This window comes from Eptatretus burgeri, chromosome 18 (assembly GCF_056783735.1).
Source record: "Eptatretus burgeri isolate ZD-2024b chromosome 18, Ebu_testis_v1, whole genome shotgun sequence".
NCBI classification, from domain to species: domain Eukaryota; kingdom Metazoa; phylum Chordata; class Myxini; order Myxiniformes; family Myxinidae; genus Eptatretus; species Eptatretus burgeri.
Window position 1 is genome coordinate 877,753 of NC_140978.1, and position 16,026 is coordinate 893,778.

The window sequence follows — 16,026 nt, forward strand, 5'->3', positions numbered from 1 at the left end:
GAATGGGCAGCCATTTTTTCCCGTATCATCCCTCTATATGGAGAACTACCTTACTCCATGATGAATATTCAACCCTATTGCCTAATTAACCCTAAACCACTTCAGGAGCAAATTATTTGTTTGAAAGGTTACCAAATAAGTGTAATAGGTTTCACCTGTATGTAATCAGTGGTTCAACTTCAACAATTAAGTTCCTCCACTTATCAAAGGAGTTTTGAAATGCAACTCACTTGGTCAACCAAGGCAAACATGAAGACCAAGGAGCTTTCCAAAGAAATCAGACATAAAGTGGTGGAGAAGCCCCGTTCAGGAGAGGGTTAAAAGATGATTGTCCCTTTGAGTATGGTGAAATCCATTATTAAGAAGTGGAAAACGTATCCTACCACCCAGACTCTACCCTGATGAGGAAACGCATCCAAACTCGGCAGCCGGGCAAGCAGGAAACTGGTTTGGGATGTCACTGTAAATCCAACAATGACTGAAAGATCTGCAAGGCTTTATGTCCAAGATGGGGGTCAGTGTTCATCAATCAATGTCCCTTTCCCTTCACAAAGCTGGTCTGTATGGACAGGTAGCAAAATCGAAGCCATTACTGAAAAAGACATCTAAAAGCTTGTATGGAGTTTGTGAAAAAGCATCTTAATGACACTGTAGGCATGTGGAAAAAGATTTTGTGGTCAGACAAGACAAAAATTGACTTTTTTGGTCTAAATTCAGTGTTATATCTGGTGAAAGCCAAACACTGCACATCACCCAGTCAAAACCATGTCAAGCATGGTGGTGGCAGCATCATGTTTATGGGGCTGCTTTTCATCAGCAGGGACTGACAAGCTTGTCAGGATGGAAGGGACAATATGGAGGGTGCAAAGTAGAGGAGAATCCTTGATGAAAACCTGCTTGAGTCGGCCATGAATATGAAACTTGGTAGGAGATTCAAATTTCAACAGGACAATGATGCAGGACAATGCAACAGGACAATGCGTGAAGCTCAAGCCACACTGGAGTGGCTGAATAAGAAGAAAAGAAATGTTCTTGAGTGGCCCAGTCAAAGTCCTGACTTGACCCCAATTGAACATTTATGGTGAGACTTGAAGATTGCAGTCCATCGACGATCCCCGTCAAACTTGACAGAACTCGAGCATTTTTCATTCGAAGAATGGGCAAACATTTCACCATCTCACTGTGCAAAGCTGGTTGAGACCGACCCAAAAAGACCCACAACAGTCATTGCTGCAAAAGGTGCTTTCACCAGGTACTGACCTGAGGGGCCGAATACATTTACAACAATTGAATTTTGATTTGTACATGTTTTTTTTTGATACAGGTATTCCTGACATGTAACCTTTCAACTATAACAGTGTTTAGTTTGATCTATTCAATTATGATTTTAAAAGTTTATGTGGAAAAATTATTCCTACATAATTCGTAATTCATCGAAATGTAGCATTATTGGTCGGGGGTGAATATTTTTGCAGGACACTGTACATGTTGAAAACAGGCAGCCATGTATAATGCGTCAAGTCACCATATCTCATATGTACAGGCAATCATCCTGATTAGTTTGGATGGCCATATGTGAAGAACCATTTGGCCATTACATCTTGTATTCGTATGCACAGTGTGAAATTGCCTGCACAGAAACCTGACAAATATCACCAACAGGAGCTGCAGATGTAGGATAAACCATCAGAAGTGAAATGGCAGACTTTCATCTGTTTGAGCACCACTCACTGAAGGAAAGGGGATCTTCTTTTGGTGGTAGTGTTGTAATGTACTGTGTGTATGCCTTGTAAAGTAGGTTGAAGAGAGCACACACAGTGAGTGACTTGATGTCAACGACGGGCCTTTGCCAAATGACTGGCTTTGAGGAAACAGTCTGCAGTAATGGATGGGGCTACTTTGGCTTCCACCAGTGACCCTGTCCTTCAGCCAGTCTCCATTAACTTTGAGAAAGGCCATCTCAATATGCAAGCCCAATAACTCAATGACACACTTCTGCTCACAATGGGTGTCAGGCCATTGCCATTGAATCTTTTTTGCAAGTGAATACAAACGTTGGTCCACCGCTATAACTGGCATTTACCCAGGGTTCAGATGTTCCACTGCTCGGCTTCCCATGTCCATTGCTTTCCTGGTCATAGCTGACGAATTTGCATGGTCGTGGAGCAATGGGTGGGGGTTGAAATAACAGGTGGTGAATTTTGCTTCTTCCTCCTGGTGGACAGCATGGTAAGTTCCCCCACGATATGTTGTCATCGGCACCTTCTACACCTACTGTGTTCACATGGTTTAGCCACTGGTGGAGAAGACATCACACAAGGCTATCAGCAGTTTCTCCTTGTTTTATAATAGCATGTACAGAGATGAATGATCATCTTTCATAATGATGAAAATTCAATTCCATGTTGATGGAGATTTTACATCTGTACATTAAAAGTTAAGTTCATACGTGACATTCCCAGATTATACACTCCTCGTAAACTGAACAATGTTTCAATGTTTTGTTTCTTTGGACATATTTTGATACTGGTATATAGTTATAATATATGAGACAAGTCGTATTGAAGAACGTTCCTTTCTAGATCCAAATTCACCGTTTACACTCGGTCATTGTAAGATAACTGGCTTTTATTTCAAACCGAAGCAGCATTGCGGGTCTCGCGAGGTCAACGCGATCCAGATCGAGCCGGAGGAACTGCTTTACTTTACATCTCCTCTCCTTCAGAATAAAATGACCGTTTTTACAGCCATTTTTCCCTGCTGTGCAGGGGTTAGGCTTTTTCTTGAGGCAATGTTTTATGGCCGGATGCCCTTCCTGACGCCAACCCTGGTCGCCTCTTACGACACACAGGGATATTGTATACCTATTCTAACCGGGGCATACACTGGGACCAGTACACTGGTACTCACTTTGCCGACCTCAGATGGATGACAGGCTGAGTCAACCCCCTGGTGTTAATTCAGCAGCCAACAGGGCTTGAACTCAGGATCCTGGGATCCCAAGCCGCCACCCTAACCACTAAGCCAACACCAGGCTCCTCTCCTTCAGAATGAAAATAAATAAATGAAAATCGATTTGAAAGATTGGATTTCACTTTCCACCAAATTTCACTTAAACTTGCCACCAATTTAAAGATTGGATTTGATGACTCCTCCTCCAACAAATGAACAATTTATATGAACACACATAATAGTAATAATAATAACAATAATAAAGCCACACATAGCAACCCACCCACACACAAAATCAAAGCAAATCAAAGATTCAGTTTATTCGGCCATTTTACAACATGGCCTTTGCGAAGAGTAGAAGGAACAGGCTCGTGGAGCTCTTCATCCAGCACAACAGTGGGGGGGGGGGGGCAAAAGAGATGTATTGGAAGGGGAAGGGGGCAAAGGAGAAGCATTGCAGTGATCACCATTGCTGGTAGGAGAAGGGGAGGAAGTATCACTGTGTTCATCATCATCTCTGGCTCATACACATAGCCAGTGTGGTTGACCAGCTTGTTTGAAGATCGAAGATGTTGGCGATTCCTTCTGAACAAACGCTTTCCTGCTTGGAGCACGAAGGACCGAGGGGACTCGTTGTTTTGTACGATTTCACCAGGAACCCATTTTCTAATGCCAGGAAATGATTCCATACGGACTTACTGACCCTGGAGAGGTGGCCGCTCTCGTGCCACTCGATCATCATAGAACTTTTGCTTGGTCTTTCCATGTCAAAATGCCGTTTAACCTCATGAAAGCTGTAGGGTTTTGGGAGAAGTAAGCTGCGCTTTGCAGGCAGCTTGTTACGTGGTCTTCTACTCAACAGCTGTACAGGAGACAAGTGTAGTCCTCGGAGTAGATGTGTGCGGTAGTCTAACAAAACCACATGTTTGTCCTCTGCTTTCTTCCACAATTTTTTTACAGTTTGCACCACTCTTTCAGCTTCACCGTTAGCACGAGCAAATCGAGGGCTGAAAGTCGTTTGGTTAATGCCGTAATCAAAACAGAACGATTTGAACTCTTTGGACACTAACAAGGATGCATTGTCACTCCTAAGACCCTCGGGTACACCATGTGTACTAAAGATAGATTTTAGAGCATCAATCGTTGTGCGGCTTCTCATCCCCTTCAGCTCACATACCTCTATAAATTTCGAATAATAATAGACAAACAAAATGTAATGGTTTGACTCAAACTCGAATCGGTCCACTGCGACCTGGTTAAATGGTAAATCTGGAATATGTGTCGGTATGAGTGGTTCCGGAGGAAGCTTATTTTGGTAACTGCACAAGTGGTGCAGTTTTTCACTGCCTCTTTGATCTGTTGGTTCATTGTTGGCCAATAGAGCACTTCCTGAGCACACTATTTGCACTTTACATTGCCAAGGTAAGAGCTGTGTATGATGGAGAGCATGTGCTGACGGAGACTAGAAGGCACTCCTATATGCATACCTTTACAGATGATTCCATCAGACACCTAACTCACTCTGAATCCCAGTATGGTCTCATTGGAATGGGAATTTGTTAGCTGGGCCATCCAGTGTGAATCACGTCCAACAGAAGTTGTAACTCTTGTCGAGTCTGTTCCTGCAGCTGGACATACCTCTCCTTGGTGATGGAGATGAAGTCTAACATGGAAACCTGCTCCAGATTGACTTTTTGTCCCGACAACTAGTGAGTCTGATAAGAACAAGATAGTGTATCTGGTAGCTGCATGCCTTTGCCACTTTTATCCACTACCTCGAGATCGTACCACTGCAGACATAACAGCATCCTCTGCAGATGCATGGAAGCAGACAGGTTTTTTTTGAAAATCTCTTGAAGTGGCTTGTGATCTGTAAATACAGTCACTGTCTTGCCAAACATGCAGCAGTGGAATTTCATGCAGGCATGGAGGATTGCAAGCATTTCTCTTTCAATCTGAGCATACCGTTGTTCCACCTCCAAGAGGGATCACGAAGTGTATGCAACTGGCTTCCCCCCCTGCATTAAGACACCACTGAGACTGTTTTGACTTGCATCCGCATGGATCTCTACGGATGCCTTCACATGATAGCATCTCAGTACAGGCTGCTGACAGCAGAGATCCAATAGTTTATGGAAAGCTTGGTCCTGTGCAGGTTGCCAGTCGAAAATACTATCAGCTCGAAGTGGTGCATTGACTTCACTCAGTTGAGGAATAAATTTAGCCAGGTAAGCAACAAATCCAAAGAAACACCGCAAGTCCTCTTTATTCCATGGAATAGGTATATTATGGAGGGCTTCAGTTCTTGAGGAGTCAGGCTTGAGTCCGTCTGCAGGAAGTAGATGCCCGACAGACCGAACCTCCTTTTGGTGAACTTTGCATTTTTGCATGTGCAATTTGAGGTTGTCGGATGTAGCCCTCTCCATGACTTGCTTTAAAATGCTGTCATAATGATCTCGATCTCGTCCTGCAATCAAAATATTGTCCAACCTTTTATCCATGATACGCTGAAATATTTCTGGGGCACATTTCAATCCAAATGGTAGCCTCAGCCAACGAAAACGACCCATCAGTGTATTGAAGGTCGTCAGTTTTGATGACTCCTCATCCAGGAGAATCTGTAGAAACCCACTCTTTGCATCCAATACTGAGATTAAGTTGGCTTTTGATATGTTGGAGACCACCTCTTCAACCGTCTTCATGAGATAATGCTCACGTTTAATGGCCTTGTTGAGATCTCGAGGATCCAAACATATTCTTAGCTTGCCATTGTGAACTTTAGCTACCATTGAGCTGACCTACTCGGTTGACTCCACTGAAGTTATGAAGCCATTATGTATCATCTCGTTCAATTCCTCGATGATCCTTGGCATGAGCGCAGTGGGTTGCTGACGTGCAGCATGTACAACCTCATTGGCTGTTGGGTGTATTTTGATTCAGTAGACCCCTGGTATGGTACCTGGTGTACCGGTGATATCGGGGAAATCTTGTAGCTCTGGGGAAACTGATTCATCATCCACTGACTGAACCCCTGCCAGGGAACTCAGTCGAGCAATGAGGCCAAGGTTCTCAACGGTCAACCACGATATCACATTCTCCTGATCCAGATTGAGCAGCTCGCATGAAGCTATTACGGACCTCCCCTCATATTCCAGGGAAAGATCCATGGAAGCAACTTGCCGAATGATGTGGTTGGAGTAAGTTCTCAGGGTTCTCTTAGACATGTGCAGTTCAGTGTTAACTGGTACTCTTTGAAAATCCCTGAGTGGAAGTATATTGCACCTTGCCCTTGTATCAATATGAAAGGTGATGTTCGCAATGCCACTGACTGACAGTCTGGGACCATTTTTCATCTGCCAGAGTGCTGATGTTATCAACCATGTATATCGAAGAACCTCCAAATTACCTTTAGGTAGTTGTTCCTTGTTTGCTCCAGCATCGACGAGGAGTGTTTTGCCCAGTTGCTGTCGCCTATGGCAGACCAACATTCAATGGTTTGGGCGTTTGCAATAGGACCAGGTGGAGCTGACTGCAGGACATTTCCCTTGGTTCCACAAATGCTGCTCCTCCTTGCCACATCAACTGCATGCTTTAAATGCTTGCAGCTGCAATGATGAGGCACAAGGCTTGGGATGTGATTTGCTTTGAGCTGTGACAGCTGACACTCCAAGGTTGTAGTTATCTTCATTCCGCACGATGCGGATTTTCTTGCGAGACAACTAAAACTGTTGTCCAATCTCCAGAGCCTTTGCTGGTGACAGTCCTTTATCTTGATCCGGTAACTTTTCCTACACCCTGGATTCAAAAATGCCATCAATGGTCCAATCTATTTGAATGTCCTTGGGATCGACAAACTCACAGTCCATGAGAATAATCCTCAGGTCCTTTACAAAGATATCAAAGGTCTCCTCACTCTTTTGTTTCTGCTGCTTGAACCGGTGCCGGGTGATTCGCTTGTTCTTTCTCGGTCACACATATGTTTCAAAATGATCGAGTACCTTGAGGATCATCTTTCTCAGTCTCCTCTCATGTGAACGTTTTGTAAACCTCACGGCCATGAGCACCAATCCACGTGCCCAGCCATCCGGCCTTTTTTGCTTTGGGTTTAGCTCTGATAGCGGGCCCGCGGACACAAACTGAACATGGTCTCGAAATGGAGTGAATTCTCCAAATAAATCCGCTGCATCTCAATCGATAGTCGGGTATTCAAAGTTCGGAAAAGCCGTACCATACTTATGGATGGTTGTTTGTTAAAAAGCAGCAAGTCCAGTTAACTTCTAACACCGTGTAAGATAACTGTCTTTTATTCCAAAACCGAATCAGCATTCCGGGTTTCGCGAGATCAACGCAATCCAGATCGAGCCTTTGTACTTTTGTGTACATGATAGTTCAAAAACCGTTGAACATTTAGCTTTCATATTGCATAAATGTATTCCTCATAGTCATACCACCAAAAAGGTGGAAAAAGGGGGGGGGGTGGGCACCGTAGAGTATTATGATATTCCGGTGGGTCGCGATCATGTAAATTGCAGTGGCGATGATAAGGATATATAAAATCGAGTTATCGACTTCTACTCACTGCTAAAGGTTGATGACTTCGTCCAGTCTGAGTGGTGTCCCATAAGCTTTGAAGCTTCAGTGCTGGTAAATAGTCACAAGTTCAATAAGAAGCAATAAATCATGTATTACCAGTGGCCCAATTTGGCGTGGGGTCGATGAAATAATAAGATCCACTCGGTGACTCGGGTGTCATAAATGGTCAGTGCCCGTGGGAATAAGCTGCTCACCAAAAGGGGTTCGATGATAGTAGTCCCATGGTTGAATGAGTAAAAACCCATTGAAGATAGAGCCGCGATGCAGCACGTTGTATGCAGCTGCGGGTACAGAGAGCAAAAGTGCTGACTCAAACTGATGATCTCGGTCAGTGGTTATTGTTGAGGGTGCACTGAACACAGCAACCCATTGTGAGATGAATGCTTGTGCTACTGTCTCTGCTGTCTGGTTAGGAATGGGTATTGCGACCAGCCAACGAGTAAAATGATCAATGCATGTGAGCAGGTACTGCATGTATCGCCGTCTGATGGAAGTGGAGGTCCATCTAGTTCAATGTGAACATGGTCGAATCTGGTGTCCGGTGCAGAAAACGTGCCAACAGGCGACCTGATGTGTCGATGTGTTTTGGATCTCTGACATACTATGCAGGTTCTGGACCAGTCTCTGACGTCACGATTCACACCGTGCCAGACAAAATGCTGAGTCACTAAATGTTGAGTGGCTCCAATGCCAGGGTGAGACGAATTGTGTAGAGCGTCAAAAACTGCACGTCGATACTCGCTAGGGACGTAAGGGCAAGGATCACCTGCGGAAACGTCACAGGCAATTCCACTCTCAGAAGTAGGGAGTGGTACTTATTTGAACTGCAGTGATGTTGAATTGGTTCACAGCCATTGTAGCTCCTCATCACGCTGTTGGGCTTCAGCTATGGTCGTGAAATTGATGACGTTAGATGCATTCAGAGCATTTACATCAAGTCGGGAGAGTGCGTCTGTTGCAGAGTTGTTTTTGCCACTGATGTGCCTCAAGTCTGTCATGAACTGGGATATGAAATATCGATGTGGTACTTCTCTTGGAGAGAGATGATCAGGTCCTGACTTGAGAGCATCGGTCAATGCAATCAGAGACTGTGGTCCTGACTGTGCTTCACAATCTTCGTCGAAGTAGCTAGAAATATCAGATTCCATATCGAACATGTCTCTGTGAACAATTTTGGCAGCTGCGGCAAGAAGGATGGCCTCATCATCATAGCTCTGTGCATTGTATCATGCAGTGCATTCTCTCCATATTCATCAACTGCAAGGAGCACATCTCTTCCATCTGGATGAGAAGTAAATTACTTTTTATACGGAGCTGGTTTAGGCAATCTGCATATAGCTTTGTCAAATCTGATAATTTAAATCCTGGTAATTGTTCTGTTTGTCTCCACTCTTCCATGTATTCAGCAAGCTCAGCAGATACTAAGCTGTGGCTGATGTCCTTTTCAGTAGTTTCCTTGTCATCACATTGAGTCTTTGCTTTCCTTCCAAATTTTCCAGACAGGCAGAATGATACTTTGCTTCTTGGGTAATGAGATCACCATGCAGCACTAAATTTGGTAAGAAGTTTCCTGTGTTGTAGTCAGCGATGCCGGAGCCGTGGGTTGCCCCTCCTGCATGCAATTAATTAAAATAATCTTCCCGCACGGGGCCGTGATCACGTTTTGGGACCTTTTGGTGTGCAACACCAACTGGAGCACTTCTGTTTTGATCGCGAACCTCATGATCTATGTTTAATTCGTCTACGTGTTTTACTTTGATCTGAGGCCTCAATTTCTTCTTCAATTTGTAACTTGTTGCTTATGTCCAGATATTCATCTTTCACTCTAAATCAATAAAAAGAAGGATATGTTAGTGTTTTAAAAAAAAAAAAATATATATATATATATATATATATATATACATATATATACATATATATATATATATATATATATATATATATATATATCTTGTCAAAAACATTCTGTCCCCCTTGCCCTTCTACCACTCCGACATCGCTGCCTGCAGTTGAAATGCATACTTTCACACATGATAATCATACAGCGCCTTCAGAAAGTATTCACACCCCTCGACTTTTGTTACGTTTTGTTGTTACAGCGTGAATTTAAGATGGATTCAATTTCTTTAAAAGTATCACTGATCTACACAAAATACCCCATCATGACAAAGTGAGATTTTTACATAATTAATTGAAAATGAAAAGCTGAAATGCCTATCATCAATAAGTATTCAACTCCTTTGCTGTGACATTCCAAATTGAGCTCAGGTACATCCAATTTCCTTTAATCATCCTTGAGATGTCTCCACAACTTGATTGGAGTCCACCTGTGGACAATTCAATTGATTGGACGTGATTTAGAAAGAAACACACCTTTCTATATAAGGTCCCACAGTTGACAATGCACATCAGAGCAGAAACTCTACCATGAAGTCCAAGGAACTGTCCATAGAATTGTGAGGACGTATCGATCTAGGAAAGAGTATAAAACAATTTATAGTGTCGAAAGTTCCCAACAGCACAATGAGCTCCATCATTAGGAAATGGAAAGAATATGGAACTACCCAGACTCTTCCTAGAGCTGGCCGTCCGACCAAACTGAGCAAGCGGGCAAAAAGGACCTTGGTCAAGGAGGTGACCAAGAACCCAATAATCACTCTGACATAACTACATAGTTCCTTGGCTGAGATTGGAGAACCAGAAAGACAACAATATATGCAGCACTTCACAAATCTAGGCTTTATGAGAGAATGGCCAGATGGAAGCCACTCCTGAGAAAAAGAAGAACATGAGGTAAAAGATTGTGTGGTCTGATGAGACTAAATTGAAACGCTTTGGCCTGAATGCAAAGCTCAAGGTCTGGTGGAAACTGAGTACAGCTCATCACCCATCCTAACACCATCCCCACCATGAAGCATGGTGGTGGCAGCATCATGCTATGGGGATGCTTTTCAGTGGCAGGGACTGGGGGACTTGTAAGGATAGAGGGAACAATGAATGGAGCCAAATAAGGCAAATTATTGAGGTTAATCTGCTTCAGAGTGAAAAGACCTTAGATTGCGGCAATGATTTGCGTTCCAACAGGACAATGACACCAAGCATACAGCCAAAGCAACACTGGAATGGCTTCATAACAAGAACATGAAAGTCCTTGAGTGGCCCAGTCAAAGCCCAGACTTGAATCCAATTGAGAATCTGTGGAAATACGTGATGATTGCTGTTCACCGACACTTCTCATCCAGCTTGACAGAGCTTGAGCAAATCTGCAAGGAAGAATGGGAGAACATGCCCAAATCCAGATGTGCAAAGCTGATACAGACATACCCAAGAAGACTTGAAGCTGTAATCACTGCCAAAGGCGCTTCTACAAAGTATCGACCGAGGGGGTTGAATACTTATTGACACAAGACATTTCAGCTTTTCATTTTTAATTGATTTGTAAAAGTTTCTAAAAACATGTTTTCACTTTATCATTCTGGGGTATTTGGTGTAGATCGGTGACAATTTTTTTTATTATTATTTAATCCATTATAAATTCAGCTTGTAACAACAAAACATGACAAATGTCGAGGGGTGTGAGTACTTTGTGAAGGCGCTGTGTTTGGAATTTTGATGCTCTGCAAAGTTCTCCTAATTGTTCTTGCACATCACAGAAGAGACATGTACTTGCAGTTTGCGGTGGCCGTGTCCTTTGTTCTGGTATATTTGGTTGAGCTCCCGGTTCAAGTGTCAGTCTGCAATGATTTTCCTGGTTTTGTTTCTCTCTTTTTGAATTGGTTTTCATGGTAAAATTTAAGATTACATTGCATGGTTTATGCCAAGATGCTTTTGTGAGTCTGCGAGTCTGTTCAATCCCCTTGCCGTTAAATTCTTCATAAGTTCAATTGCATTGGAATGCTGCCAAACTGGTATACTTTCTGCAAGTTATCAGGCAGAGGGATGTACCCAGATCCACAGTCTGAGCGCTTCGACTCTGCCGGCCACTGAAGTGTCACCGAAGTGTTGGGGAGAGTGGGGCAAGATGATCCCTGGGGCATGATGATCACCCCCCTCTCACGACTCCAATAAAGCTCGCATTGGACAGTGGCGCCACTCAACGATAGATCGATTAACTACAATTCCACTGTGGAAGGTGCATGACGAGAAAAAAATGCTGCATTCGTTTTATCAGAAAAACATCATTTTCCTCCTGAAAAAGAAAATTTTTTAATCATCGGTGAGTACGTATTATCTCTACGAATAAGTGTAGTAGGAACGGTATCTAGATGTATAGATAAATACGTAGCTTATACGCCCATATTGCGTGTATGTTTTGCCTAACTCATTGCTGTAATTTATGAATTCCAGACGATTTTGTAAAAATGGTGGCGGTGGGGCAGGATGATCACTTGATTGTGGGGCAAGGTGATCAGATGACAATGATGATATTATTGAAGGAGACTTTGTAATTATAAAAATAGATGGCGAAAAAAGCGCGATCAATTCTGTACATATGCGCGTAGAGGCAATCGACGACGATGGATATGAGGGAGTCTTTCTCCGCAAAGTACCTTCTCATATGAACTTCGATCGACCTACGTTCATCGTGGACGAGACAGACTGTGGGACTTTTTCAAAGGAGTACATCGTTAAAAAAACTACCTCCACCCAAATTTTTAAAGGGAAACCAGATAAAATCAAAGCGACTGGTATTCAAAATTGATCTCAGTCAGTGGGAGTTGCGAATTTAGACATTAAGACTGGAACACAAAGACAAATGACATGAAAATGGACATTCGTATCCGGTTGTGTATGGGACAATGTTTTGGAAATATTATGTTGGTATCCTCGATAGATATATAATAAAAAATCAAGAATTATTTTCCGTTAATTAAAATTCTAACACCGCTTATTAACCTCCGCCATCTTCGAAGATGGATGGAGGTTACTGTTTTCACCCCTTTCTGTTTGTTTGTTTGTTTGTTTGTTTGTTTGTTTATGAACAGTATTACGGAAAAACTCCTCGACGGATTTCGACGAAACTTGGTGGGGGGGGGGTTAGGTATGGTCCAAGGATCATGCCATTAAATTTTGGACTTGGTTCCCCCCCCCCAAAAATTGTTACCCCCCAAAAAAAGAGAATTTTTTTTGCATTTCTACGTTTTAAGTGATTTCCAACCCCCCCCCCCAAAAAAAATTGTTACCCCCCCCCCAAAAAATTTAGAGAATTTTTTTTTTTTGCATTTCTACATGTTTTAAGTGATTTCCAACCCCCCCCCCCAAAAAAAAATTGTTAGATAAATTTTTTTTTTGCATTTCTACATGTTTCAAGTGATTTCCAACTGCCCCCAAAAAATTGTTACCCCCCCAAAAAGAAAAAAAAAATTTGCATTTCTACATGTTTTAAGTGATTTACAACCCCCCCCAAAAAAAATTGAGAAAAAAATTTTTTTGGGCATTTCTACATGTTTTAAGTGATTTCCAACTCCCCCCCCAAAAAAAATTGTTAGAGAAAAAAAATGATTTTTTTTTGCATTTCTACATGTTTTAAGTGATTTCCAACCCCCCCCCAAAAATTATTAAAAAAAAAAATTTTTTGCAACTTTTTTTTTCAAAAAAATTTCGATTTCTTTTTTTGCATTTCTACATGTTTTAAGTGATTTCCAACCCCCCCCCGAAATAATTATTTAAAAAAAATTTTTGCAACTTTTTTTTTCAACAAATTTCGATTTCTTTTTTTTTTGCATTTCTACATGTTTTAAGTGATTTCCACCCCCCCCCCAAAAAAAAAATGTTGGAGAAAAGAACTATAACTGTCAGCACTGTTGACATCATATTTAATGAATAAGATATAAGGTTCACTTGAGTGACCCAGCAGTATTGGCGGTGGAGGTTTTGCACTCTCCCGAGTGCTCCCCCTCTAGTTTAGACTGTCCTCATGTTTCCTGAGGACCATGATCATCTTTCCCCATAGTGATGATCGACTTGCTCCAGGGGTGGGGCAAGTTGAGCATTTCGACCACAAATTTTGAATTGCCTTTTATGGACATTCAATGATCTCGAATATTCTCGAAATTGGGCAGTTACTTGGGGCGATAGATGGACTAACGAATGGCAATTGAATGGTGTTTGGCTGGCAAATCATCTGACGGCAAAACGGGCAAAACCAAAAAAGGGACCATCTTGTTGCCCCACTCTCCCTACGAGATCCACCACGGCCAAATTCCAAATTCCTTCCCTAACCTACAGAGGGCATTGCATCAGCGGCACACACACTCAGCCAATGATGCTACCCCGCAGCCTTGTGTTGCAACAACGAACAAGAAGAAGCCATCGCCTTCACAGCAGAAGTTCGGACAGATTTGTTCACGGTGCCGACGACAGCTCGCCCACTCTTCGCGAAGGACACCGTGGGATCTTTAACGTCTATCAACTCATGCCTGCAGACAGGACTCCCAGTTGAACGTCTATCCGAGAGACAGCACACACATTGATGAATCCTACCCTGCTTGTGAAACACCAGGATGAGAGTTTACAGCTGGGTCGGGATTCGAACCCAGGCTCGTCACCTCAGAGGCGAGTGAGCGTCCCTGCAGACCATCCGAGCAGCCTCAACAACTCATAAGACAGTATGTGGATCGCGATCGAGCCGTCGTCGCAGGTAAGACAGGTGTTTCGGTGGAAGTTTGCGTGATGGGGAACGTTTTCATTTTTTCAGTTTTGTGAATATTTTGAAACAAATGAGATGTTGATTTAAAAAATGGTGTTTAATTATCCTCTTGTTAATTGATAATTAAACAATATCCGATATATAATAGAATGTAAATAATATCCACTCATGTCAGATGATGAAATCCGATCTCAGCAAACATCATGGACCATCCATCATCCAGCTTGAAACAATATGAAGCGATTGGGGGAGACAAGGGGGAGAAGGGAGAGACAGAACGGCATGTATTAAAGACGAAATTCGTCATTAGTTCAGGTGGACGATCCCTCTCGCAAATATCGCAGTAAATCACAACACAGTACATGGGTTTTGTGCGTAAAGCGCACTCTTTAATCATCGCTCACACGTATGATACAACACAACCAAGGACCAAGCATCACCGCACAAAGGAGAAGAAGACGTAGAGGAAACAAACGAACCGGGCTCCGCCTACACATGAGCAAGAGACGGTGACGTCACTTCCTGAATAATACGGCCTTCGATGTTGACGCATGTTGAACGTTCCAGACATATTTTCGCTCACAATAAATCAACGGTAAAAACATGGCGTTTCAGAATCTCATGCCGCATGAAATGTCCATTTGCCGGGTGCCGCCAATGGCCGTTAACTCTGTAAAACCCAGCGCAGTATTGTTTGTACACTTGTTAGCGGTTAACGAGGTGTAGTTCGCATCAGTGCTCTCGCCGTTGGTCTCTCTTTTTTCCGGGTGGTGCAAAGCGAATGTATTTGTTTTCATGTGGACGCTTAGTCCGTAGATTTCATGAGATATGCGAATCGTGATGACATCTGAAGGGGAAGAAAAAAGCAAGAGTATCCTCCATCTGGCCGCGTGCTTCTCTCCGTTCACCTTTAACCATTTTGTCGGGACACTTCGTCCATGGAGGGAAACCCGAACCCCTTGCTGAACGTCCGTGATCGCCTCTTCCACGCTCTGTTCTTCAGGGCCTCTGCGGCCTATGCTCGAATCTGTCCACCGCCCGCCAGACGCTTGCTTGAGTTTCTGCTGCTCCTCAAGGTACCGCCACCGGTCGGATTTTGGGGCTGATGGGACGTGTTCCAGAACCATTCACCTTGTCGAGCGCTCGCCGAGCGGCTTAAGCACTCGAGCAAGCACTCCAAAGAAACGGTGGCTCAGGAACGGCTGGCTTGGGAAGCGATAGCAACCTAATTATTGGTCATGTGATACTCCCCCCTGATGGGGCTGAGACTATTAATCCAGGCCCTTGTACGAGCAAGTTGATTTCGTTGTTCATCTTTACTTGGTTATTTCCAGGTAGTAATTTTTTACACCATTTCTTGCCATTTAAGACGATGAGTACACACGCTGTGGTGTGTTCAAACGACGTAGCGCTTGCCGAGCCAGCCGTTCCGTATCAAAATGCAGTGCTTGCTCGAGTACCAAAGCCACTTAGCAAGTGCTATGCAAGAAACTTGGGAATTGGACACCCCGCTCCCAGAAGCCAGTAGGGTCATGTGATTATACTCTTTGTGGTATATAGATTACAGTAGATCTGTATAGGTATATAGATTACAGTAGATCTGTATAGGTATATAGATTACAGTAGATCTGTAAAGGTATATAGATTACTGTAGATCTGTAAAGGTATATAGATTACAGTAGATCTGTAAAGGTATGTACATTACAGTAGATCTGCAAAGGTATATAGATTACAGCATATCTGTAAAGGTATATAGACTCGTGTCCGTTAGTCTGTGGGGGATGTCATCAGCATATAATGCCTCAAGGGTGTCGGGTTTTCTCCCTTTCAGT

At 43.1% G+C, this 16,026-nt stretch overlaps 1 protein-coding gene across 3 annotated transcripts in view; it reads left to right on the forward strand.

Annotated features, from left to right (window-relative positions):
• The first annotated feature begins 14,829 nt into the window (after positions 1-14,829).
• Positions 14,830-16,026, forward strand: part of TMEM259 (transmembrane protein 259) — a 60,446-nt gene continuing 59,249 nt past the window's right edge. Inside the window, exon 1 of one of the 3 annotated variants that reach the window (XM_085864015.1) lies at positions 14,830-15,270. In XM_085864015.1, the coding sequence (XP_085720141.1) occupies positions 15,133-15,270 (138 nt within the window). In that variant the 5' untranslated portion in view covers positions 14,830-15,132. The remainder of the gene's footprint in view (positions 15,271-16,026) is intronic. The other 2 variants (XM_085864014.1, XM_085864013.1) reach the window with 2 other exon arrangements.